The sequence below is a fragment of the Diprion similis genome, chromosome 3 (assembly GCF_021155765.1).
Source record: "Diprion similis isolate iyDipSimi1 chromosome 3, iyDipSimi1.1, whole genome shotgun sequence".
Lineage (NCBI taxonomy): Eukaryota > Metazoa > Arthropoda > Insecta > Hymenoptera > Diprionidae > Diprion > Diprion similis.
This window is the reverse complement of record NC_060107.1, coordinates 9,992,279-10,017,565: the sequence shown is the minus strand read 5'-3', so window position 1 is coordinate 10,017,565 and position 25,287 is coordinate 9,992,279. Positions and strand designations below refer to the sequence as shown.

General features: G+C 41.7%; 2 protein-coding genes across 3 annotated transcripts; one reads left to right on the top strand and one right to left on the bottom strand.

Moving 5' to 3' along the window:
* The first annotated feature begins 1,434 nt into the window (after positions 1–1,434).
* LOC124404228 (dynein axonemal heavy chain 5) lies at positions 1,435–20,541 on the top strand. Its single transcript, XM_046878191.1, has 33 exons — positions 1,435–1,557; positions 1,665–1,904; positions 1,973–2,118; positions 2,193–2,416; positions 2,489–2,766; positions 3,111–3,284; positions 4,369–4,598; positions 4,684–4,883; positions 4,948–5,171; positions 5,237–5,412; positions 5,476–5,658; positions 5,728–6,126; positions 6,204–6,456; positions 6,537–6,807; positions 6,873–7,052; positions 7,980–8,143; positions 8,211–8,439; positions 8,607–9,280; positions 9,370–10,175; positions 10,256–10,449; positions 10,541–10,941; positions 11,032–11,204; positions 11,263–11,629; positions 11,735–11,929; positions 11,991–12,129; positions 12,350–12,626; positions 12,695–14,497; positions 14,585–18,162; positions 18,240–18,466; positions 18,555–18,866; positions 18,957–19,408; positions 19,475–19,769; positions 19,846–20,541. Exons 1-33 carry the CDS (start codon positions 1,459–1,461, stop codon positions 20,230–20,232), a joined length of 13,950 nt encoding a protein of 4,649 aa, XP_046734147.1. The 5' UTR covers positions 1,435–1,458; the 3' UTR covers positions 20,233–20,541.
* Positions 20,542–21,134: 593 nt separating this feature from the next.
* LOC124404232 (RISC-loading complex subunit TARBP2-like) lies at positions 21,135–23,971 on the bottom strand. Of its 2 annotated transcripts, none has more exons than XM_046878204.1 (3): positions 23,873–23,971; positions 22,459–22,811; positions 21,135–21,934 (listed from the first exon to the last, which is right to left on the bottom strand). In XM_046878204.1, exons 1-3 carry the CDS (start codon positions 23,874–23,876, stop codon positions 21,260–21,262), a joined length of 1,032 nt encoding a protein of 343 aa, XP_046734160.1. In that variant the 5' UTR covers positions 23,877–23,971; the 3' UTR covers positions 21,135–21,259. The 2 variants fall into 2 exon arrangements, with proteins under 2 accessions (XP_046734160.1, XP_046734161.1); XM_046878205.1 differs by having other exon boundaries at positions 23,789–23,941.
* Between the last annotated feature and the right edge of the window lie 1,316 nt (positions 23,972–25,287).

Here is a 25,287-nt window from a genome sequence, read left to right as displayed (position 1 = left end):
CTTTCCAGTTCATGTATTTGTCTTATTTTGCATTATACCTTGTCGTACTTTTTTTTACGTAGCAGAGTTATCGTGTGTTTTGTATGAACCATCGGCCATTCACCACAAGTATAATTAGACTTGCGGCAAGTTTTCTCGAAGGTTCTGTACGTAGATTTTCACAGTTCATTAATCAGCCACTTTCCTCTGCGACATCGCGATTATCATGACTGATGCATTTATCCGCTAAGCCAGTTACACTCCCATTATACACAAACCAAACCCAACTCAGGGCCCGTTATCCAAACAATCGCAGACAATAAATCAGAGTATTAACCACAGTCTGAACCCTAAATGGAATCGGCACAATCAAGTATTAACTTACCAAATCCACGTACCGTATGACTCGATGCAAACGAGTTGCGGTTTGGTAGAGACATGAGTATTTTGGGCTGCCTTAAACTGCACCCAAACAAGAAGCTCTTTTCCAAAAACACCACAAAACGCGATTATCTAGCAGTTTTTTTTCGGAGGGGTTACCAATAACGTAGGTGGTTGATCATTAATCCTTCAATTCACGCTGGGACGCTCGGCGACGCACCTTTTTTTGCAGCTTTTTATTTATTAAACTAGTTTTTTGCTGCACATGGCCCCTGAAATATTTCTATGCCTAAAAAAATAAATATAAGATCTATTTATTTACTTATCTCAAGAATAGCACACATGTAAACAAATGGTCGAAATTCGTACTTTTTCACGAAAAAAGCGTTTAATCCACCATGAAAATCCGAATGCCAATTTCTAAACAAACTAAATACATCCCAAAAAATTTTACAAAATTTTTTTCAAGATTTTTATTGTTGTTTTTGTTTGTCCGCCATATTGAATCTGCGATTTAGAATTTTCAAATTTCGAGTTCAAATTCATAATAAGTAACCCCAAAAACCAAGTAACAAATAGTTTTATCAAAATCAAATAACGTTTCGAATTTACGTCCGCCATATCGGATCCACAATTTTCAATTTTAGAAATTTAGAGTTCAGATTCGTAATCAGCGACCCCAAACACCCTCACGTGGTTAAAATTTCAAATGAATTGCATCTAAAAAAAATGCGTGCATACAAGGGTTAATAATCATTGTACCCTGACTAGCCATACCAATACTTGAACGCTGATGGCGTTACGACGGTGCAAAAAATCTGCTTTTTGCATGAAGTGTTAATTAACGACTTTTCGAACACACTGTATAGAGAGAATGGGAAAGCCAAATGGCGCGTGGGTGATGTGTGGGGGGTGGTGCCAGACACCGCGTCAAGCCCGAACCCTCTCATGTTGGTTCGTAGTCGGGTGTTACCCCCTTCGTCCCTCACGACCCTTGCCTATGGTCGAGAGTGAGACCTCGGGAACACCTAACAATTTCTCCTCAGTTATGTGGCGTAGCCGTGTGCCCGAGGAACCCTGCATGACAAAGTTTCGAGGATGTTTGTTCACGGTCCACGTCGTGTTTATTCCGCCGAATCTTCCGACGATTCGGAAGAGGGAAGCGGAGAGGAAGGAGGCCCCGAAGATGTTCTTCAGGTTATTTTTCCCGAGATAACGAAAACGAGAAAAAATGGAAACCGATTGTCTCTGACTGTTATTGGGACGTGTAAAACATTTCAGCCGTCTCATTTGTCACATTGCAGAAACGCAGGGAAGAATGCGAGCGAAAGGCGAGACGTGGCGAAATGGATCCTCGTCTGGAGTTCGCATTTCAGCTTCTCATGGATGCGACGGGACTCCCACGCAACGAGGTAATGGACCACGTGTTCGAGGGGGATATGCTCGATGAAATCAATCATCTTTTCATGCCGCACATGAGATCCACCCTTGTTTGGTTTTACCAAGAAGTAGAAGAACCAGAGCCTCAACTTCCGATGGACACGGTAATATTTTTATGTCGAAACAACTAATTGTAAGAATATCCAATATTCTTAACACGTATTGTCATCAGGGTCCAACGAAGACTGGCGGCTCAAGAACAGCACCAGCAGCCTCAGCACCTAAGCCTAAAGAACCCAAAGAGCCACCGAAAAAAAAGTTGTTTCTAACAGACGGATGGCAAGTGTCCTGTTCTGGGATTTGCATATACATGTTCCGGTGAGGTTTGTTACGTTTTCTCTTCATCTGTTCGCTGTAATTTGTTGAAAATAATTTGTAAATTTATTGGGTAGCATCAACACTACGAAACAACTACCCGAGGAAGGTTTTCACCGAGATCTTTACACAGGAATAATCGATGCCATCGCGGTTGGGATGGTCCCCTCTATACAGAGAATCGTGGAGCATGTCTTCATGGATGCCTTGGCTCACCCTGGCATGGAGGACGAGGATGACTGCCCGATGATCAAAAGTTTATTGCTGCCTGGGCTGAGGTCATTCTGCAGTGCTTTGAAAGGTTGAGAGTACATAAGAAGAAATAATCTTATAGGAATGTTTCTATTAACCCAGAACTTGTGGTTTTATACAGTGTGTGAAGAAGTTGCGATACAGGGAAGCATCTTCGACGATGGAACGACGATGATGGCGGATGTGCACAATTTCGAGGAGGCTAAAGCTTTCTTAGCGAACGAAGGCGCCACCGCCCAAGTCGAGCATAGAGTGAAATCATGGATCAAGAAGTTGAGAGACTTTATGTTGGAGAGTAAACAAGTCAGAAGAGAAAATGATAACTCTGGACCTCAACAAGAGTTGGAATACTGGAAAAGAAGGGGCGCGCAGTTTAGTCAATTGACTAGACGATTGCAGGTACATTACACATACATTAGACAAACTTTTATCTGACGCGAGAGGTTCGGATGGTTGGAAGGCTGGCGATCGAGGATAGAAAGTTTTTTTTCTTTCAGCAAGTTTTTACGCGTTTATTGAATTTGTTGTTTCCAATGTATACTTATATTTCTTTCTGATCACGAGGTACTTTTCCAATCTGTTTCGATGCAATAATCATCTTTGAATCACCGAAACGCCAAGCCAAGTTTCTAGGCCATGTATTTCTCAGAATCTCTCGATCTTATCGAAAACTATTATTGAGATAATAAATCGTTTCGTAGTATTTCTTCCACGAAGATTATTTATTTCCGTAATCGTTTCAGGAGCACGAAGTGCGGATGTCCTTACTGTGTCTGCAAGTGGCTCGATCAAAGACGATTAAAGATTGGGTAGAAGCTGAAGAGGAGGTCACATATTGTTGCAACGAGTCCAAAGACAACGCAAAGTATATTCAAGCGATGGAGAAGTGCTGTCACTGTTTGTACCTTGACGATCCGGTAAGCTATTCATGTTTCGTGATGATCAATTGTAAGTGTTTGGTATTGCTAATTCTTCAGATTCCATATTATGTTACGTCTGCGATGGACGATTTAATTATTTAGGTTCTTCTTCCACTCAAAATACCATTGAACTGGAAGGTGTCGAGTATATAAAAAGGAGTCATGATTTTATAAGTAAAATGGAAGCGATGCAGCAGATTACTATAATGTTATTCATTCGCAGTCATAAATGTCGAAATGACACGTATAGTCAAAGGTGTGAACGATTTGCGATTTCGACGTATAATGTTTGTTTGGTACTCGTCTAGAGTTCGGTTCCAAAGCTGATCGGGGTGGGATGAGTGAGTGAGAGGATGAATAAATAAAGTCTACAATTCGCGAGAGATAAGAGAGCGCCTGCTTCGGCATAAAAACCCTCACAGTTTACAGGGAAAAGCCGAAGCAAGTCCTGTATTCATTCAACAAAAATCAGATCGACAGGCTACAAAGTAATAAACTGGCTAGCGCGTTCCTTACTAGACAAATTAATCTAAATTAAATGATCATTCAATAATCTTAATCTACCTGCCAAGTATGTACAACTCATCAACACGCCGCACTTCCGACTGTTACGTGGGAATTGGGGTAACGGGGAGCGTCCAAAATGGCTCACGGCCGTGCAAACAGCGGTCCCGATTTCTCGGGGATCCAACGCTGTTGTGCTCGGGCGACAAGTGCGTCGCCGCGTCGACGCTTCCCCTGGTAACGGGCACCTCAGGTCACCAAGAGGTGGACCCCGTTCACATAACCAACCCTAAAAACGCGATCCTCAAAACTACGTGAGATGGAAAGAACTCGACACCCGACGAGCGCGGGAAGAACGCGGTAATCGCACGCGCGGACAGAATAAGGAGATTTAGCAGTACGTCCTACCTACTCGAGCGCTCGATTCTAAGTGAATCGCGCGCGCGCGTGCGCCCGCTAGACCCCGTTTGCGCACAGCGCGCCACCATGCGGCTGGGTGCCTCAACGTCGCGAGGCGCCAACGGGTCCGCAAGGTTCGAGCACGAGCAATGTTGGAAATAAAAATTGTATATTTCAGGTAAAAATGAGGGACTCTCTGGTATCCTTGCTCCAAACCGTTCGCCTGATATACAGTGTGTCGCGATATTACAACACGTCAGAGAGAACTAGTTCTTTGATGGTAAAGATTACGAATCAGATGATCGCGGCTTGCCGAGAATATGTAACGAAGAGAGGCCGAGAAACTGTATGGGGTCAAGACAGGGCGGCTGCCAGATCAAAATTGAAACACTGTCTACGTTTGAATAAGTAAGTAGTTGCAGCGGAAATCGAAAGATCAAATGTAGAACGATAAAATTGTGTTGATGGATGAATTTGTAACGTGTATATACAGAGCCTACAGAGAAACTTACCGCCTAGTTCGATGCTCACCCGCAGTTACAGAAGAAGAATTCCGCTTCTCTGAAACCCACGTGTTTGGTAGATTCGATTCATTCTGTGCTCGGATAGGTAAAATTTTGAAAATGTTCGACCTGATCGAGGACTACCAGAGACTGTTCGAGCGACGAATGGAGGGGCTACTTCTCGGTGAATGTAAGAAGTTTTGGCTCCGTTCCAAGGTATTTTCAAGGTTGATTAATCGCCGGATATTCTTCAGCGCTGGACGAAGCGATGAAAGTATTCGAAGAAGCCAAAAAGTTGGCCACTAGTAAATCGTACGACTATCTCGACCCAAGAAATGCGGATTTCGACGTGGATTATGATGCATTTATGGCCAAAACTGACGTACTGAAGGAAAGCATCGGCGATATAATCGAGAAGAATTATGCTGACGTGTGGGAAACACCTCAGGGTATCCGGTTCCTGACGAGATTCGAGAAGGTAAACGTGCAACACTGGACGAAAACCAATTCGGAATTTCTCTAGATTCGTTTATCACAACACAGGTTAGTGAAAAGATCCCTCTGACAAAGTTGGACGAAAAATATATCCTGGTTGTGCGATACTGTGACAAGGAAATAGAACGAACCCTAAAACTCTTTAAGCGACAAAGGGATGATCCACCGCTTCCCAGACATATGCCACCAATCGCTGGTCGATTGACTTGGGCTAAGTCCTTGAAGTAAGTGAATGCGTTGTAAAAATAAATATTCCGTTTAGTCATTGATGAACTTGTTACTTTTAGGGTACATTTAGACGATTTAGCGGCATCTGTATCAAGTCACCCGGTGTTGAAAGCTTTGCCACTGACGGCTGATCTAGTGCGTAGATACAATCATGCTGTTGCAGCGTTGCTTCAGTATCAGGCAGATATTGCTGAGGTTTGGACGCACCAGAATTCCTGGATTGTAGAGGACTGCTTGAGAAGGTAAGCGGGTAATGCGGTGTTCAGCTTTGATCTTGACTTTATAATTGACTTTGACTTAATTTCGGTTAGGCCTTTGCTGACGATAGATCAAGAGTCGAGAAAAGTGCGAGTAAACCTTGAGAATCGCATCACTCTGTTGATCAGAGAAGCTGACTGTCTGTCGAAGCTTAAGTTGGAAATACCGATAGTTGCTCTTGCGATTCTCTCGAAGCGGGAGCACTTTACCCTTGTCACAGATTCCCTGCAATCGATCATCGAGAATTTCGTCAGCACTGCACGCCGCGTTAAACTCGAAGTGAGACCTTTGCTATTGCCCCACTTGGTAAGAGTCGCCTCTCTGCTGGGACCAGGGCTACTTTCTCTGACTTGGACGACTCCAGCCTGGAAAGACTTTTGCGATAATACTAAAGAGGAGATTAAAACTTTTGACATATTAATAACGAGGGTTCATGACGTCTATACGAACAGGTAGGAAACCGTTTACTTTTCAACGTATTCAGATGAATGATAACCCATTTTTCATCGCGATTCTTTTAATTTAACAGAATTCTGCAAGTTTTGGCGAGCATGCAGAAGATCAGCCTCCATGCCTTGCCGGACGACGAGCCATGGGGTGTGGATGATTTCGTCGAGAGAACCGAAGAGGCGTGCAGAGCTGCGGCTGTTGACTTGCATCGAAAGAGTCTGATGGTCGAAGAAGCGGTTGAAGAAGTATTAGAGTTGGTCAGAAATGCCGCGGCGAGTTTTAAGAGTACTGCAGAGACTGATCAATTTGATTTTCTGAATCGCGAAGGTAATATTGAAGCTCACACAGAACTTTACTTGAAATAAAACTTGAGAGGCACTCCGAGAGTCGTTATATTCCCTGAAAATTCGACAACTCAGACCAGGAGGGGCAGAACGGTTCCGACGAGGGCGGTCAACAACAGCAACAGGATTGGTCTGTGGTTTGGGCGTGTTTCGACAACCCGCATCAACTCTTGGCGACCCCCGGTGGCGGTCTTTCAAAAGGCATGCAGGAGATGGTGCGCAACGCCGTTTCCGAAATGAGAAGATACTATTCAAGAAAGGTCGTCGACGTTCTCATCAAAGTCACTCGGAGCTCTCTGGACGCGCTGAGAAAAAGATTTATGCAGGAAACTGACAGTGGTATGAACGACAAGAAGGGAACCATTGACAAGAAGCTTGAGGCAACTCGATACTCGTTTTTACAGAGGACCTACCACATCCGGTATTTTTACTTCACGCTACTCTGGTGATACCAGCTGTTACTGTACGACCAAACCTTGAACAGGTGCAAGATTCATTGACTTCAGCGGGTAAATGTATCGCAGGAGTTGCTAGGGGTGTAGCGCAATGGAATGCTGGGAAAAGCAAGGCGACAGAAAAGGTAGGTTTCATCAAACTCTTCGACGTTTCATTCTAACTCAAGCAATTTCTGATCTATGTATGTACATATGTACCTCTAAATGTGCTTCTCTGAATCACCTTTCTCTACTACACTCTGGACTTTACAGCTTATTTACTTAAGGCAAACTGATGCTTCGGAATGAAGTTTGCAGATCTTTAACCCTTCTGTAGTCTTGACTCTATTCTGTACTTGTGTAGTAGGATGACCAGCCCTGATGGAGAATTCGGATGTGACACTTTATTTAGTGAAGACACCATAACTGGGTACATGACCCCCTGTAGTTAACTTTGTGGAATTACTGTCTGTATTTACTAGTCGTTCTTTCAACGTGGAGTTGTGAAGAGTGTTCCTGGTAACCTCTGACCTAGGAAAATGTGAATATGAAGAATCTTCTCATCTTTTTTTATTTAATATCAAAGCATTCTCAACAAGACAGTCTTCGCGGATAAACATTAAGTGACATCAATGCCTGTCTCCAAGAATGGTAATCGGTAGTAGATGCATATATAAATTGCTTTGAAATTCTATGAATTTCTGTAAAGTGGGGGATTATCACACAGTATGTCTCTCTGTAATCACGTATTAATGTTGCAACTGAGAATCATTCTTAGCATCACCGTATACGTGTGTCTACTATTCTCTATTTTCCCTTTCTGTCTCACCTGTAATCTACTATTTTCTCTTTCTGTCTCACCTGTGGCATAACACACCATCAACCAATGGCATGGTCTCTACGCTTTCACTGACTCTCGCTGTAAATACCACAACTTCTGTGTACTGCACCTATTTCTCCACAATCGATGCCCATCGTAGCCTTCGTGGCGAGGCCTGCCTGGGGTGCCTAAACGAAATTTATTTCACATCGTCACGCGGGCTGAACAGGTAGCGGCTGAACAACAAGCGCGAGAAGCGGAGGATCCACGTGCCAGGCGAAGACGTCTTTACAAAATCGAGTCCGAAGAGAAGCCTGCTTTTCCCGTACAGCAAAGGAACTTTCATGCTATGGTCATGGAGAACAAAGAAGTTGTTAAGATGCTTTCCCTGCTGAGCTCGTGCACCCAGGAGTTAAGGCAGGCACGTGAAAATCGCAAAAACTATTCGATGATAAAGTTCTTTTCTCGAACGATTTTTTCTCTCACAGGATCTAACTAGCTTTCTCGATCGTTGGAAACCTTATAAATTTCTATGGAAAAATGAACGAACGGTACGAGAGTTATTGCAAATCGCGTTACCCGAGTTTGAGTCAACCCTGAGGAGACACGGCGAACTGGAAGACAGACTGGCCACTGAACCAGATATGGTTATTTTTGGCACGTCGATTGCCGTTTCGACGGAAAAGTTAAAGTACGGATTGTATACGGAAATAAAAGGTAAGTAATTCACAGATTGAGGCAAGTGACATCGTGGCATTACAAAAATGCTAGAATTTTCAAAATTGATATAGAAGTTGTTGCTGAAGTAATACAAAAATTTGGGAACTTAGTTTGCATGTGAATGATCAACTGTAAAACTAAATCAATATATTTCTTTGCTTCAGGATCAACGCACAAAATTGGACAAGCAATGAAAAAGAAATACAGGCGAGAAATGGAGTACGTGTATGCCGTGATGAATGAGATGGAACGAAAGTTGGACAGGCAGATTCGCGACTTGGATGACGTTCGTTTGATTATGGACACGTTGAAAAAGATTCGGGAGCAGGAAGTTGACATGGAGCTAAAGATCGATCCTATTGAAGAAGCTTTCAACATCGTTACGCGGTACGAAGTTCCGGTTGACAGGGAGTGCTTGGAGCAGGTCGATAATTTGCGATACACTTGGCAACAGCTTCAAGGACGAGCTTTGGAAAGTCATGTTCTACTGCTGACGCTACAGCCACAATTCGAAGAAGAATTACGGAACAACTTGGAGAAATTCCGAAGTGATAACGAGTCTTACTGCGAAGAATACAGGCACTCAGGACCAATGCAGCCTGGCCTGACGCCTAGAGAAGCCTCCGACAGGCAAATATTATTCCAGAATCGATTCGATGGGATGTGGCGCAAGCTACAGACTTATCAGAACGGTGAAGAATTGTTTGGTTTGCCGACGACAGATTATCCGGAGTTGTCGCAAATACGAAAGGAGTTGAATCTACTCCAGAAGCTTTATAAGTTGTACAACGATGTTATTGACAGAGTCAGCAGCTACTATGACATACCATGGGGGGAAGTAAGTTGAAACGATTGACGTTATCTCGGTCCAATGAAACGGCGTTTTGTATATTACATAATCGTTATACGGAAATGTTTTTTTATCAGGTCAACATTGAAGAGATTAATAACGAACTAATGGAATTCCAAAATCGTTGCCGAAAATTACCGAAAGGCCTGAAGGAGTGGCCAGCTTTTTTTGCATTGAAAAAAACGATAGATGACTTCAACGACATGTGTCCTCTCTTAGAACTTATGGCAAATAGAGCAATGAAACCACGTCATTGGCAAAGAATCGTTGAGGTCACTGGCCACACTTTTGACTTAGACAGTGAAGGATTTTGCTTGAAAAACATTTTGGAAGCTCCACTTCTCAAGTACAAAGAGGACATTGAAGATATTTGTATATCGGCAATGAAAGAGAAGGATATCGAAGCGAAATTACGGCAAGTAGTGAACGAATGGTCGGCTCACGAGTTGACCTTCATGACTTTTAACAACAGAGGCGAATTATTACTCCGAGGAGACACAACTGCGGAAACTATCGGCCAGTTAGAAGACAGTCTAATGGTCCTTGGCTCTCTTATGTCGAATCGTTACAACGCTCCCTTTCGTAAGCAGATACAGCAGTGGGTTTCAGATTTGTCGAATACGAATGAAATATTGGAGCGGTGGCTGCTCGTCCAAAACATGTGGGTATATCTGGAAGCAGTATTCGTTGGCGGTGACATTGCCAAACAATTACCAAAGGAGGCTAAACGATTTAGCAAAATTGACAAAAGTTGGCAGAAAATAATGCAGAGAGCTCACGAAACACCTGGCGTAGTTCCTTGTTGCGTGGGTGATGATTTGCTCAAACAGCTCCTGCCGCACTTGCAGGAACAATTAGAATTGTGCCAGAAATCGCTTAGCGGGTGAGCGTGAAAAGTGCAAATAATAAAACTCGTATAAAATGATGTGATGATTCATGTACGAGCAAATCGATTTATTACAGATACTTGGAGAAGAAACGAATGATGTTTCCGAGATTCTTTTTCGTATCCGATCCGGCGTTGTTAGAGATCTTGGGTCAGGCGTCAGACTCTCATACAATTCAGAATCATCTTTTGTCAATATTTGATAACACCAGGTATGTGAGGTTTCACGACATCGAGTACAACAAGATGACGGCGATTATTTCTTCGGAGGGTGAATCAATTGTGGTAAGTAAGACAGGCTCTAGCTTTATCCGGCAATTTGTTCAGTTAAAGGCACGACAGATTCTGCACGTACTAACGAGGAGAAGTTTTGCAGCTTGAAAGAGCTGTTCGAGCGGAAGGCTCCGTCGAAACTTGGCTGATGCAACTTCTCCAAACTTCACAACAGTCTCTACACTCTATTATCCGCCAAGCCCATGCTATGATAAACGACCAAAATTTCAATTTACTAAGCTTTCTTGACAAAATGCCCGCCCAAGTAGGGATCCTTGGTATTCAAATGATATGGACCAGAGATGCTGAGTTGGCGCTCATGCAGGCTAGAGCGGATAAAAAAATCATGGGTGAAACGAACAACAGATTTTTAGAGCTACTCAACACTTTGATCGACCAGACGACAAGAGATTTGACAAAAATTGATAGGATTAAATTTGAAACTTTGATCACGATACACGTTCATCAAAGAGACATCTTTGATATTTTGGTAAGATGAATTGTTCAAACAACAGTCAATAAATCGTCCAAATATTCGATGAATTTCCGGTAATTAAGTCATTCAACTTCCTGATCTCAGTGTCGAATGAATGTGAGATCAGTCAATGACTTTGAGTGGCTGAAGCAATGCAGGTTCTACTTCAAGGAAGACTTGGACAAAACTGCGATATTCATTACGGACGTTCAATTTACTTACCAAAATGAATACCTTGGCTGCACGGAACGATTGGTCATCACTCCACTGACTGACAGGTAAAATAATCCAAAATAATCATGAATTATTCCTTTAATCGTCTCTGACCGATTCCAGATGCTACATAACTTTGGCCCAAGCCTTGTCGATGTCCATGGGGGGCTCGCCTTGTGGGCCGGCTGGTACCGGAAAGACTGAGACTGTCAAGGATATGGGAAAAACTTTGGCAAAGTATGTCGTCGTGTTCAACTGTTCCGATCAGATGGACTACCGAGGCCTTGGACGTATATATAAAGGTTTATCGCAAAGTGGTTCTTGGGGTTGTTTTGACGAATTCAACAGGATCGAATTACCCGTCTTGTCCGTCGCTGCACAGCAAGTTGCCGTTGTCTTGGCCGCTAAAAAAGAAAAGAAGAAACAATTTGTATTCACTGATGGTGATCAGATCGACATGTGTCCCGAACTCGGAATATTCATTACAATGGTAGAATTTTTTCATACTTGACATTGCGATAATGATAATTCACTAATTGCAATACTCGTGGTTCAAAAATAATTGGAAATTCGTTTTAATTTTTTTTTTTTACAGAATCCAGGATATGCAGGGCGCAAAGAATTGCCAGAGAACTTGAAAATTCAATTTCGTACCGTAGCCATGATGGTACCTGACAGACAAATTATTATTAGAGTAAAGTTAGCGAGCTGTGGTTTCCTTGAAAACATCACACTGGCTAGAAAATTTTATACTTTGTACAAATTGTGCGAAGAACAACTCACAAAACAGGTACTTCTTGCAAAATGTAAAAAAAAAAAAAATTTTATATACTTTTCTTTACATTTTATAGGTTCATTACGATTTTGGACTGAGAAATATTCTGTCAGTTTTGCGAACACTTGGAGCATCGAAGAGAGTTAACTCGAAAGATTCGGAGAGTACTATAGTCATGCGAGTACTGAGAGACATGAATCTTTCGAAATTAATCGGTAGCTAAATTAACTGTGAAAAGATGTTAAGCGATCACTCGAGCACTGTAGAGTAGAAAGGTTGCATAGATTCACAGAAAATGTATATTATTTTAGAGTGTTACTTTGCAAAATAAATCAATACATGGACAAGATTTTCGAATACGCTTTACATACGTATAATATTTCCTGCGTTAATGCTCGCAGAAAAAAAAGTGAACAATGTACTTTGTTCTTACAGATGAAGACGAGCCGCTGTTCATATCGCTGGTGGCTGATTTATTCCCAAACCAAGCGCTTGAAAAAACAGCTTATCCACACCTGGAGACAGCCATTGATCAGCAGGTGCAAGAAGCAGGATTGGTTTACCACCCTCCATGGGTTTTGAAATTGATTCAACTGTATGAAACGCAAAGAGTAAGGCACGGAATAATGACGCTGGGTCCTACTGGCGCCGGAAAAACTACCTGCATTCACACGCTGATGAAAGCGTTGACTCAATGTGGTGATGCTCACAGGTAAGGAGAATTTTTCAGTGTTTAGTATCTAGTGCTATGGCACTACAACTATTTTCATCAATCTATAGGGAGATGAGAATGAATCCGAAGAGTATAACCGCTGCACAAATGTTTGGCCGGCTTGACGTGGCCACTAATGACTGGACTGACGGAATTTTTTCTGCACTATGGCGGAAGACTTTGAAGCTTAAAAAAGGGGAGCACGTGTGGTTAGTCCTCGACGGGCCAGTGGACAGTATTTGGATAGAAAATTTGAATTCCGTGTTGGATGATAATAAAACCTTGACCCTGGCCAATGGAGACAGACTAGCAATGGCTCCTACTTGTAAGATAATTTTCGAACCCCACAACATAGACAACGCAAGTCCAGCTACAGTGTCACGGAACGGAATGGTTTACATGAGTTCATCAGGTTTAGATTGGAAGCCAGTTGTTACTGCGTGGTTGAAAAGTCGGGCACCTCTGGAAGAAGAAGTCTTTAGCGATATGTTCGACAAATCATTTTCTCAGCTGTACGCTTGGTGTACCCAGAACTTGGTGTTTTCAATGAGAATACTTCAGTGCAACGTGGTTCGTCAGATGCTTTGTCTGTTGGAAGGTTTGGTACCCCCGGAAGTCCCTGTTGAAGAAGACGAGGATGACGAAGACATCGAGAGAGATAAGCCACAGCCTATGACGGCGGAGCACCTGATACGGTTCTACGTTTTTGCAATGATTTGGGGCCTTGGGGCCTTTTTGGAAACTGCAGATCGACTCAAGTACGATGATTACGTGAGAACGAATTTGACGGCATTCGATCTACCTACGTCGGAGAAATACCCGAAGGCTACAGTTTTCGATTTCGTTGTCAATGATAAGGGAAAATGGGATCATTGGGCGACCTTAGTTATGAATTACTCGTATCCTGATTATGCTACTCCAGATTATAGCAATATCTTAGTACCGATTCAAGATAACGTGAGGATTCAATATCTGGTTGACCTGATCGGACGTCAGGACAGAGCGGTTCTGTTGATTGGAGAGCAAGGATCTGCTAAAACAGTCATGATGAAATCGTACATGAAAAGAGCAAATCCAGAAACAACCTTGGGACGGTCGTTCAACTTCAGCTCGGCTACAACTCCGTATCAATTTCAAAAGACGATTGAAAGTTACGTTGAAAAACGACTTGGTAATACCTTTGGGCCACCGGGTGGAAAGAAGATGCTTGTATTCGTCGACGATGTTAATTTGCCCCAGATTAACGAATGGGGTGATCAAATCACAAACGAAATTGTCCGACAAACAATGGATATGAAGGGTTTTTATTCCCTCGAGAAACCTGGCGAATTCACAACTGTCGTTGACGTTACGTTTTTGGCTGCAATGGGACAGCCGGGGGGTGGGCGAAACGACATCCCTTCGCGTCTGAAGAGACAATTTTGCATCTTCAACTGTACGATTCCGAATGACGCTTCGATCGACAGGATCTTCAGCGTTTTGGGCGAAGGTCACTATAACACGAAAAGGGGTTTTTCAACGGAGGTTAGGAGTCTCGTGAAGAAAATGGTACCACTGACCAGAGTTCTCTGGCAAAGAACCAGGGCTAAGTTATTACCAACACCAGCCAAATTCCATTACGTTTTCAGCCTTCGGGATTTATCACGCATCTGGCAAGGAATGGTTGGCACACTATCAACGGTCATAGAGAACGAAAGCGTTCTCATGCTTCTTTGGAAACACGAATGTACAAGGGTGTTTAGTGACAGATTCACGTTGCTAACGGACAAACAATGGTTTGATGAGGAGTTAGTCAACACTGTGAACGAAGTACTGGGGAACAATTACGTACCAATGGTTGATAAGAATCCAGTCTTTGTTGACTTCATGCGGTAAATACTGACTGCAGCTCAAACAATGTGTACATATGTACATCGATACGCGATTTCATCGTTCATTTATTCAATTCTGTTTTTCAGAGACGCACCTGAACCGACTGGAGAAGAGGGAGAAGATGCTGACATGGAATTACCAAAGGTTTACGAACCTGTTGAAGAGCATCAAATCTTGAGGGATCGATTAGAAATGTTTTTATCACAGTTTAACGAAATGCAGAGAGGAGCTGGTATGGATTTAGTTTTCTTCCCGGACGCTATGTTACATCTGGTTAAAATTTCGAGAGTTATCAGACATCCAAGAGGGAACGTAATGCTTGTTGGTGTCGGTGGCTCTGGTAAACAGAGCTTAACGAAGTTATCGTCCTTCATTGCTGGTTATAAGACCTTCCAAATTACATTGACTAGATCCTATAACGTGACAAACTTTCTTGAAGATTTGAAATTTCTTTATCGCTCGTGTGGCGCTCAAGGTAAAGGTACGACCTTCATATTTACCGACCTTGACATCAAAGAGGAAGGGTTCCTCGAATATTTAAATAACGTTTTGAGCTCTGGAGTCATAAGCAATCTGTTCACGAGAGATGAACAGGCAGAAATAATATCCGAACTCACACCGTCCCTGAAAAGAGAAAATCCCAAGAGAACGTTAAACAACGAACTTGTGATGGAATACTTTCTCCAACGAACTTGTCAAAACTTACACGTGGTGTTTTGTTTCTCTCCAGTAGGTGAGAAATTCAGAAATAGAGCTCTCCGATTCCCAGCTCTCATATCCGGATGCACGATTGACTGGTTCCAGCCCTGGCCAAGAGATGCATTGGTCCTAGTGGCCGAGCATTTCTTGCACGATTTTGAAATCGCCTGTACAGATCACGTCAAAATGCAGTTAGTCAACGCATTAGGTTCTATCCAAGATGTAGTGGCAGAAACTTCAACCGAGTATTTCCAGCGGTTCAGACGAGCCACGCACGTCACCCCAAAGTCTTACTTAAATTTCATCGGTGGATACAAAAATATATACCAATTGAAACAGCATGAACTTGGAGAGGGTGCTAGGAGAATGGACACCGGACTTGCTAAATTAGAAGAAGCTTCAGTGTCTGTGGAGCTATTGAAACAAGAACTAGCTGTTATGGAACAAGAGCTAGCCCACGCGTCGCAGAAGGCAGAGACTGTGCTTTTGGAGGTAACTGAGCGAGCAATGCAAGCAGAAACTTTCAAAAATCAGGTGCAAAAGGTGAAGGAAAAGGCAGAGGTATTAGTCGCCTGTATTGCCGAGGAGAAAGCGGTAGCTGAGCAAAAGCTGGAGGCTGCTAAACCAGCCTTAGAAGAAGCTGAAGCTGCCTTGAACACTATCAAGCCAGCGCATATAGCCACTGTCAGAAAGTTGGGCCGTCCTCCGCACCTGATCATGAGAATTATGGACTGCGTACTGATTCTGTTTCAACGAAAAATTGGATCAGTCGTTCCCGATTCTACGGCCTTATGTCCGAAGCCCTCTTGGGCCGAGTCGCTCAAAATGATGGCCAGTACAACGTTCCTACTACAATTACAAAATTACCCTAAAGATATAATCAATAACGAAATGGTCGAGTTGTTGCAACCGTACTTCAAGATGGAAGACTACAATATGGAAACAGCGAGAAGAGTGTGTGGAGACGTAGCCGGTCTTCTCTCGTGGACCAAAGCCATGGCCTTCTTTCATTCCGTGAACAAAGAGGTTCTTCCACTGAAGGCAAACTTGACTTTACAAGAGGCCAGACTCAAAGTAGCCATGGAAGATCTCGCCAATGCGGAAAGAGAGTTGTCCGAACGAGAAATGGCCTTGCAGGCCGTTAAGGAACAGTATGATGCAGCTGTGTCAGAAAAACAACGTTTGACGGATGCAGCCAACGTGTGTCTTAGAAAAATGACTGCCGCTACCGCTTTGATAAACGGTCTGGGAGGTGAAAAAATTCGGTGGACACACCAAAGTCGAGAATTCAAAGATCAACTCGGACGATTGGTTGGAGACGTTCTACTCGCAACTGGTTTTTTGTCCTACTGTGGACCCTACAATCAGCAATACAGAGGTGGACTCGTCGACTCTTGGATGGATATTTTAACCACTCGAACTATTCCGTTTACTAAAGACTTGAATATAACTAACATGCTTGTGGACTCTGCGACGATATCGGAATGGACTCTGCAAGGTCTTCCGAACGACGAGTTATCCGTGCAAAACGCTTTGATTGTGACAAAGTCATCGTCGTATCCCCTTCTGGTTGACCCACAGAACCAGGGTAAAATGTGGATAAAAAATAAAGAAAGTTCGAATGAGCTACAGATAACATCTCTGAATCATAAATACTTCAGAACTCATTTAGAAGATAGTTTATCACTAGGAAGACCATTATTGATTGAAGACGTAGCGGAGGAACTCGATCCCGTTATTGATAACGTATTGGAGAAAAATTTCATCAAGTCCGGTTCTATCGAGAAAGTAATTGTTGGGGACAAGGAGTGTGATGTTATGCCTGGTTTCATGCTCTACATCACAACTAAATTGCCGAACCCGGCGTATAGTCCAGAAATATCAGCAAAGACGTCAATCATCGATTTCACGGTAACTATGCAAGGATTAGAAGACCAGCTACTCGGTAGGGTGATTCTGATGGAAAAGGCTGACTTAGAGGCTGAACGAGTTGCTCTGTTCGAGTCAGTGATGACGAACCAAAGATCAATGAAAGAGCTCGAGAGTACTTTGCTGCACAGATTGACCTCCTCCGAAGGTTCACTGGTAGATGACGAAGCTCTGATCCGTGTTTTGCAGGAGACAAAATCGACCGCAGAATCGGTTAGTGAAAAACTGCAAGTTTCTGCATTAACGGAAAGGAAAATCACGATAGCAAGAGAAGAGTTCCGTGCAGTAGCTGCTAGAGGTTCCATCTTATACTTTCTCATAGTAGAGATGAGTAACGTCAATGTGATGTACCAAAACTCGTTGAAGCAATTCTTGACTATATTCGATAACTCTATAACGAAGTCAACTAAGAGTGCAATCACTAATGAACGGATAGACATTATTCTCAGACATCTGACTCTTGAAGTATGGGGATTCACGTTGCGGAGTTTGTACGAAAGGCACAAGGCACTTTTCACGCTTATGCTGGCAATGAAAATAGACTGCCAGCGCGAGGCGATCTCCCACGCAGAATTTATGGCATTCATAAAAGGAGGAGCGTCTCTGGATCTCAACGCAGTAGCGCCAAAACCATTCAAGTGGATACTGGATATAACTTGGTTAAATCTGGTGGAAATCAGCAAGCTCGAAGTATTCTCCGAAGTGCTAACGAAGATTGAATTCAACGAGAAAGAGTGGCGGCAATGGTACGAAAAAGAGAAACCCGAAGAAGAGGAACTACCTTGTGGCTATCAAAAAAATCTCGATGTCTTCCGGAAGTTACTATTAGTCAGATCGTGGAGTCCTGACCGAACTCTTTCACAGGCGAGAAAGTATATAATAGAATCCCTAGGCAAAGAGTATGGCGAAGCGAGAATTTTGGATCTGGAAACTACGTGGTCAGAGTCAGAACCGAGAAGTCCTCTCATTTGCATTCTATCTATCGGGTCAGACCCAAGCCCGCAGATAACTGCGTTAGCGAAACAAAAGGATGTTCGTAAGTAGAATAATGAACGGTGGAAGTTGATACAATTAATCTTGTGGATCATGTTTAAAAATTTACTCATGCTGCAGAACTCAGATCCGTTTCGATGGGGCAAGGGCAGGAATTTCACTCTCGGAAAATGATCAGTGATGCTATGACCACCGGAGGATGGGTCCTCCTGCAGAATATTCATCTCTCTCTTCCTTTCTGCACCGAAGCTATGGACGCTCTGGTCGAAACCGAGAACATTCATGAGTCTTTCAGACTGTGGATGACGACGGAAGTCCACGCGCAATTTCCAATTGGTTTGTTACAGGTATTTGGTCGGAGTATTTTCTCTCGGTAACATTAGAAAAAATCACACCCATGAGTAATTATCCTCACATATCTCTACCCAAACGCAGATGGCCATCAAGTTTACAAACGAACCACCGCAAGGCATAAGAGCAAGTTTGAAGAGAACGTACCAGGGTGTGACACAGGATGCTCTAGATTACAGCACACAGGCCCAATGGCCGCCACTTTTATACGCTGTTGCATTTTTGCATACAGTTGTACAGGAGCGAAGAAAATTCGGACCACTAGGTTGGAATGTGCCGTACGAATTTAATCAGGCGGACTTCGCTGCGTCGGTGCAGTTCATTCAAAATCATTTGGACGATATGGATCCTAAGAAAGGAGTGTCTTGGCCGACAGTATGCTACATGCTCGGAGAAGTAGGAAGTAGTTAATAATTTTCATTGATTTTTACACAAATTTTTCACTTCGTTGAACACGAATTTTCATGTACAATTGTTCGCCAACAGGTTCAATATGGAGGCAGAGTAACAGACGATTTCGATAAACGTTTATTGACAACATTTACGCACGTATGGTTTTGCGACGTCTTGTTACGCCCAGGGTTCGAATTCTATCACGGATATCGCGTACCTCAGACTCGAAACCTGCAGGGATACATTGATTATATAAACAGTCTACCAGTTTCCGATACACCAGAAGTATTCGGACTGCATTCGAACGCGGACATAACTTACCAGATAAACACCGCGAAAGGAATACTTGATACAATTTTGAACGTACAGCCGAAAGAAGGAGGCGCCCAAGGTGGTGAGACGAGAGAAAGCATCGTTTACAGGCTGGCTGATGATATGTTATCGAAATTACCACCCCAGTATAACGCATTCGAAGTTAAGGAAGCCCTGCAAAGAATGGGAGCTTTGTTTCCGATGAATATTTTCCTCCGTCAAGAGATCGACAGGTTTTGAAGTTCATTTAAAAAGATAACAAAGTAGTACCCAATGGATTTTAATGGATGTTATTTCAGGATTTCACGCGTGATAAAAGAAGTCCAATCGACCCTAAGCGATCTCAAATTAGCCATTGATGGCACTATAGTAATGAGCCAAGGCCTTCGGACATCATTAGACGCGATGTACGACGCCCGCATACCCGAAAAGTGGCAAAAGATATCCTGGGAGTCTGCAACTCTCGGATTTTGGTACACGGAGTTGTTGGAAAGGGATGGACAGTTTAGACACTGGTGTGCCAATGGTCGTCCGAACGCTTTCTGGATGACGGGATTCTTCAACCCTCAAGGATTTCTAACTGCAATGAGACAAGTAAGTTAACATTTGTGCACGTATACTTTTTGCTAGGCTAAAGCGATATCGTAATCGCGTAAATCGATTACAACAGGAAGTGACCAGAGCGCACAAGGGGTGGGCGTTGGATTCGGTGGTTCTTCAAAATCTGTTAACCCGGCACAATAAAGAGGACGTGAAAGAGCCACCACAGGAGGGAGTTTACGTCCATGGTTTATTTTTGGAGGGTGCATCGTTGGACAGGAAATCAGGAAAGTTGGTAGAAAGCAAACCAAAAGTGCTTTACGAACAGATGCCAGTTATATACATATACGCGATAAATACAACGGCTGGGAAAGATCCAACGCTTTACGAATGTCCGATTTACAGAAAACCTCAGAGAACCGATCAGAAATATGTCGGATCAATCGACTTTGAAACTGATCATAATCCTAGGCATTGGACTCTGAGAGGGGTCGCGTTATTGTGCGACATAAAATAAAGGGATAAAATAAATCACGTAATAAACAAACTTATTTATGCGGACTAAATAATTGATACATCGATACTGTTCAATATCAAGTATTACAATAACTATTGGAAGGAATAAATCATGCGTACATACATCTAATAGGTACACTTCAATTTCAGACCAAGTTATCTGAAATAAGGTAGAATTGATTTCTTGCGATTACAATTATGTATAACGTTCACAGACATAACGTTGCACCCTGATGCGAGTTACATAAGATCAAAATTCATGCATACATGCATTACTTTTTTTTTTTTACTTCATATTCAAAATCATGTGCGTTCAGTTTGAAAAAATACGACTGACACGCCGTATTCAATCAATAATAAAATTCGATGTACACATTCAACGTTTATACAAATATTATACTATTAGTTAATTGTAAATATACTTTAGTATTTCACATTTAAGTGTATATAACAAGATATAAAGGATATATATCTTAAACTACTTGGATAGCGAAATCCATAGAATAAATAATTACGTAAATGTTGGACACATAATATACCAGGATTAAATATTTATTTGATGTAATATCTAACCAATCATTCAAATGGGTACCTGCTTTACTATCAAACCGGCTCTCCCACTTGATAAAAATATATCGATTTATTATACATCGATGCTAAGCTTAAGAGAAAATATTTCGTATATTTGAAATAGGTATTCACGCGAGAAATTCTAATACAAAGTCATTTCTCTGTTTGAAAATATTATATCATAAGCTTTGAAGAGCATTAAAAAAATTCTACATTATAGTTACTTCAATCTCTCTGATCATTCTATTCAAAACAATGTTTATAGACCGAGCTGTCAACAAAATCTCTGCACCGAGAAATGAGTCAGCTAGTCATCGCGATTAAAAATCATTCGATTCAATACTTCATTGATTCTCATGTTGCAGCTTGTAACTGTACATTTATTTCATCCAATGAATCTTTTTGCATAGTGTGATAATCAACGTTCGACCACCGTTTCTACAGCCAGTAATTTGAATTTACAGAAGCAACATATGCAGGGTAGTAGCTGCTTTAATAATGGCTCCCATTTTTGTGATTACTTCTTTATCTCCATAGTTCATTTCTATTATCGCTGGACTTGTATCCAGGCTTAAGGCCGCAATGTAACCAGCACCATTCGTAGTGTTTAGGCGAATTTCGTTCATTTCAATGTTTAGAGGTAATAATATTTCTCTAAACTTTAAACATATTGTTTCATACGACGACTGGGTATCAGACTTTAACTTAGCGTCGTTGATCAGATTGACAAGCTTTCCGATTGCCTCTTGCCTAACACCATTTTCTAAGGTATTCTTCATTTTTGTATGGTACTCCGATATTTTCACTCCCAAATTAGGCTTTTTTATAACCGGCAATTTGGTCAATTCGGGATACTGGGATTTTGCGACATTATCCATTTCATCATCATACTTAGAATTGTCGTTTTTCATATAGATGCTAATGTCTCGCATTTTCCCAGCCACTACATCCGTGATACGATCCATCATCTTTTTAGCTGCTTCGTGTTTTGCCTGTCTCTTAGTAGTCGCAATGCCTTGTTCTACAAAAGTTGAAACAATACAGTGAATTGTGAAAACTCTTGCATGAGGCGGCCCAACGTCGCTAACACTCTCATAGCGAGGTTCTTGCAAATTGTTATCTGCACATAGTTCCTGAAAATTTAAAAAAAATAATCGAAACCTTCGTACAAAATGACGAAATTGTTTTACGAGAATATTCTGTTTAGATCACTCAGATTTCCAGCAATATTTTGGTCTAAAGACTAGATAAATTGCAAAAATCTGATGTTTCTTATGAGTTTCATGAGGAAAACCTAGATTTGTAAAAATTTCATACATGTTTGTGTTTGTTTTTTCAAGGATGTACTTGAATTATACAGATGGATAAAAAATTTAGAGGGGACAGTAAAATCAGCTGTTTTATATCAGGCTGAAGTTAGTAATGTTAGCTTAACAAAACATTGGGGGAAAAAATGACTATTTTGCAATTTTGCAGTGACTTTGAAATGGCCAAGTTTTGAAAATATGAATTACTTATTTTAGAGATTCCTAAAATCACAATATAACAGGTTTCCCGAAATGTGAATCGTTACAATAACGTTACTTACTTCAGCCTCATTGTTCTATTTGATGAATTAAGCCCCATAAATGGGAGGAAGACCGAATCACAAGTATACCTGCAATGTTCCTATTGCGTTGATGAATGCCACATTCGGCGATGTTTGTGGTATAGTTGGAGCCTCTGTTGTTGAAGAACTATGCTTCGGTGACTGAGCCGGGGATGCCGGCAGTTGAGGATAACCATTCACTTTAGCAATAGTTTCAAGCATTGCTTTCGCAGCTTCGTGTTTTGCATCTTTTTTACAACGTCCCATTCCAGTTGCAGACAGACCGTCACACGTGACTTGATAGGTAAAAGTGTTCTCGTGTGACCCGCCTCCATTATAGATAAGCTCATAATTTGGTATGGTACATTTTTTTACCATCATCTCTTGAAGAATGGACACCGGAGTTTTGCTCATTTTGTAATCTGTAATTGCAAAAAAATTAATAATTTTGTAAAATGATATCATATTGAAGTTAGTAGGACAAATGGGTATTCAAGAATCACTATACTCACAAGCATGTTTGATCGTCTCTTACAGGGAATTTTTGCGTTTCACTACGTATATATCGCTGTACAATTCATTTCTATTAGATTACATAGGTTTGGAAAGAGGTAAGTGAAGGGATTGAGGATTTTGGTAGTAAGCGATGGGTAGTAAAAACTAACGCTGTTGTATTTGAAATGAAATTATACCTTGTGTACCAAACAAGCATCAGGGTGTACAAGTTAAACATTTAGAGCAAAGACTCGGTAATTATAACTTAATATTCTATTTCTATAAAAATCTTCAACTCAACGATAGTCTGTCGAAAGGCCAGCAGGCTGGTTGGAAAAGGCCGAGCGATAATCAGCATCGATATATCAATGTTCATTGTTTACATCAATATCTGTTGACGTGTTGATATTTTTGACAGACTTCAATGGAACGAGCGTCATGCGCTCGCACTAAACTGACAAAGGTGACTGAAACTATTCTAGTTCAAAGCATACGATGACGGATGGATTTCTCATGAGCATACAGTTTTACGAGCCCCTTGAAAAAATTTCAGCCTCGACGTAAGATTGAAATATTATTGCGTCAGAACTGGATACCGCAACTGGAGTGAAACGAATGAAATTCGAACAGCGGTGAGAACTACGCAGCTGTGACACAGCTTACCTAACCTAAAAATGAGCAGGTTATGCTGGCACCTACATTCTGTACGTATATACAACTTGAGCGTGGGAAAATGTGAATAAAAATGAGTTGATGAGCTGGGGAAGGCATCATGATATTTGCATACGTAACATTTGTGATTCTCAAAGATCGCATATAAGTCGATTCGGATCGATAAGTTGAATTCTGTTTTCGGGTGACATTGAAGATTAAATTTGATAGTGTGTCATGCGAAGATACTTACTGTTTTTGTGCAAAATTACTGGCAAGGATTTTATCACGTTCTAAAAGTGTATTGACGGTGAAATCCGGGAAATTCACACACGACACATTTATCAGCGAGAAACATCTGGGAATCCCACAGTCAGTAGGAAAGCCAGATTCGATCAAAATCATGGTGCCATGCATTTTTAACAAGACAGCGTTGCCACTATCAGGTGCAACTGTGCAATATCGTGACGAAATTATGCGTGCACCCACGGATTCTGTAGTTCGTTTTTACCGACCGAGTGAAATGTCATTAATTTGGACCATTGCCTATAGAGTAATCATACGATTATTCGAATTTACGAGAAGGATTATCAATTGCAACAGTGCTAAAGAAGAATGTATAATACAGTTGTTGATTGGTGAACATGCGTGATCACCTTTTGTCGACGACAGGCGTTGATAAGTCCAGTTGGCTTTGAAAAAAGGGAATCTAACTTGTTTAGGGGATGCTACAACGCGGTATTGTTACTTACCGACGAAGATCGTAATATATGAATAGAATGATCCCACCCTCTAGCGGCTGAGGGTTGGTCAGCCTGCGGGTTGTGTCCAAGGTCCTTATCAACGCTAGGTAATTAGAAATAATTTCGGTGATTCAAAATTTAGATTAATAGTCTAGGTTTCCAGTTGATTTATAGCGATTAGAGTTATAGTTACAGTCGAAGGCATGGAGTTGTTAACAGGATGGAACAGGAATTATCTTTCAAAATCTTCCACCTGTGCTCAAAGGCCGACGAAATGATCCGATATCGATCAAACTGACCAATTGACTCGACCGTTGAATCTCCGTGCAGTTGCTTGTCGAAATGAGATGCATTCCGCACGACCATCTGGTACAGATGACTTCGACCTTTAACTCCACAAACTATACTGATTGGTCGGTGTTACTTGGTTTTAAATTACAGCTTGGTTTTTTCGATAGTAAAGGTAGATATTGTTCATGTCAGACGACCTTATATATCCTGTTTTCGCACCTCCTAGATCATTCAATAAGTCCGAACAATCGACCAAAAGAATGTGTATATATGTATTACGTACATTGCTGATACTATTTATAATTACAGACGTCTCTGAAATACATTAAAAACAATTGCAGGAATACTAGGGTCGTATAATACTAATTTTTATTGATTCTAGAATAAAGTAAATGGGAATATCTTCTGTTTGTCCGCTTATATTCTATAGCAAAAATAGTACAAATATTCGGGAGTTTTCTGAATTTAACTTGATACTCAACCGTATTCATAGAGGACATGCAACTTGACAACATTCAAGGGTATCCTTGTGCTAGTAGCCTTAAAAGAGAGAGAGAGCTGCATCGGAGCCATATGCATCCTTGTCTGGCACGCGGAACTAGACAAGGATGCTTATGGCCTCAAAGCAGCTCTCTCTTTCCACACGACTATCGCATTTTCCGCTCACACGCGCGGTCTATTCTTATACGTCGATGATTATCAGAGTGTTTAAAAAGTC

What these genes read in the sequence shown, in the direction of transcription:
- LOC124404228 (XM_046878191.1), top strand. Translation starts at nt 1,459, where the DNA reads ATGTTTGTTCACGGTCCACGTCGTGTTTATTCCGCCGAATCTTCCGAC. An exon ending in AATTGACTAGACGATTGCAG is followed by an intron (nt 2,767 to 3,110) that starts GTACATTACACA and finishes TAATCGTTTCAG; the next exon opens with GAGCACGAAGTGCGGATGTC. An exon ending in ACTTGGGCTAAGTCCTTGAA is followed by an intron (nt 5,413 to 5,475) that starts GTAAGTGAATGC and finishes TGTTACTTTTAG; the next exon opens with GGTACATTTAGACGATTTAG.
- LOC124404232 (XM_046878204.1), bottom strand. An exon ending in ACGCAATAGGAACATTGCAG is followed by an intron (nt 21,935 to 22,458) that starts GTATACTTGTGA and finishes TTAAATTTTCAG; the next exon opens with GAACTATGTGCAGATAACAA.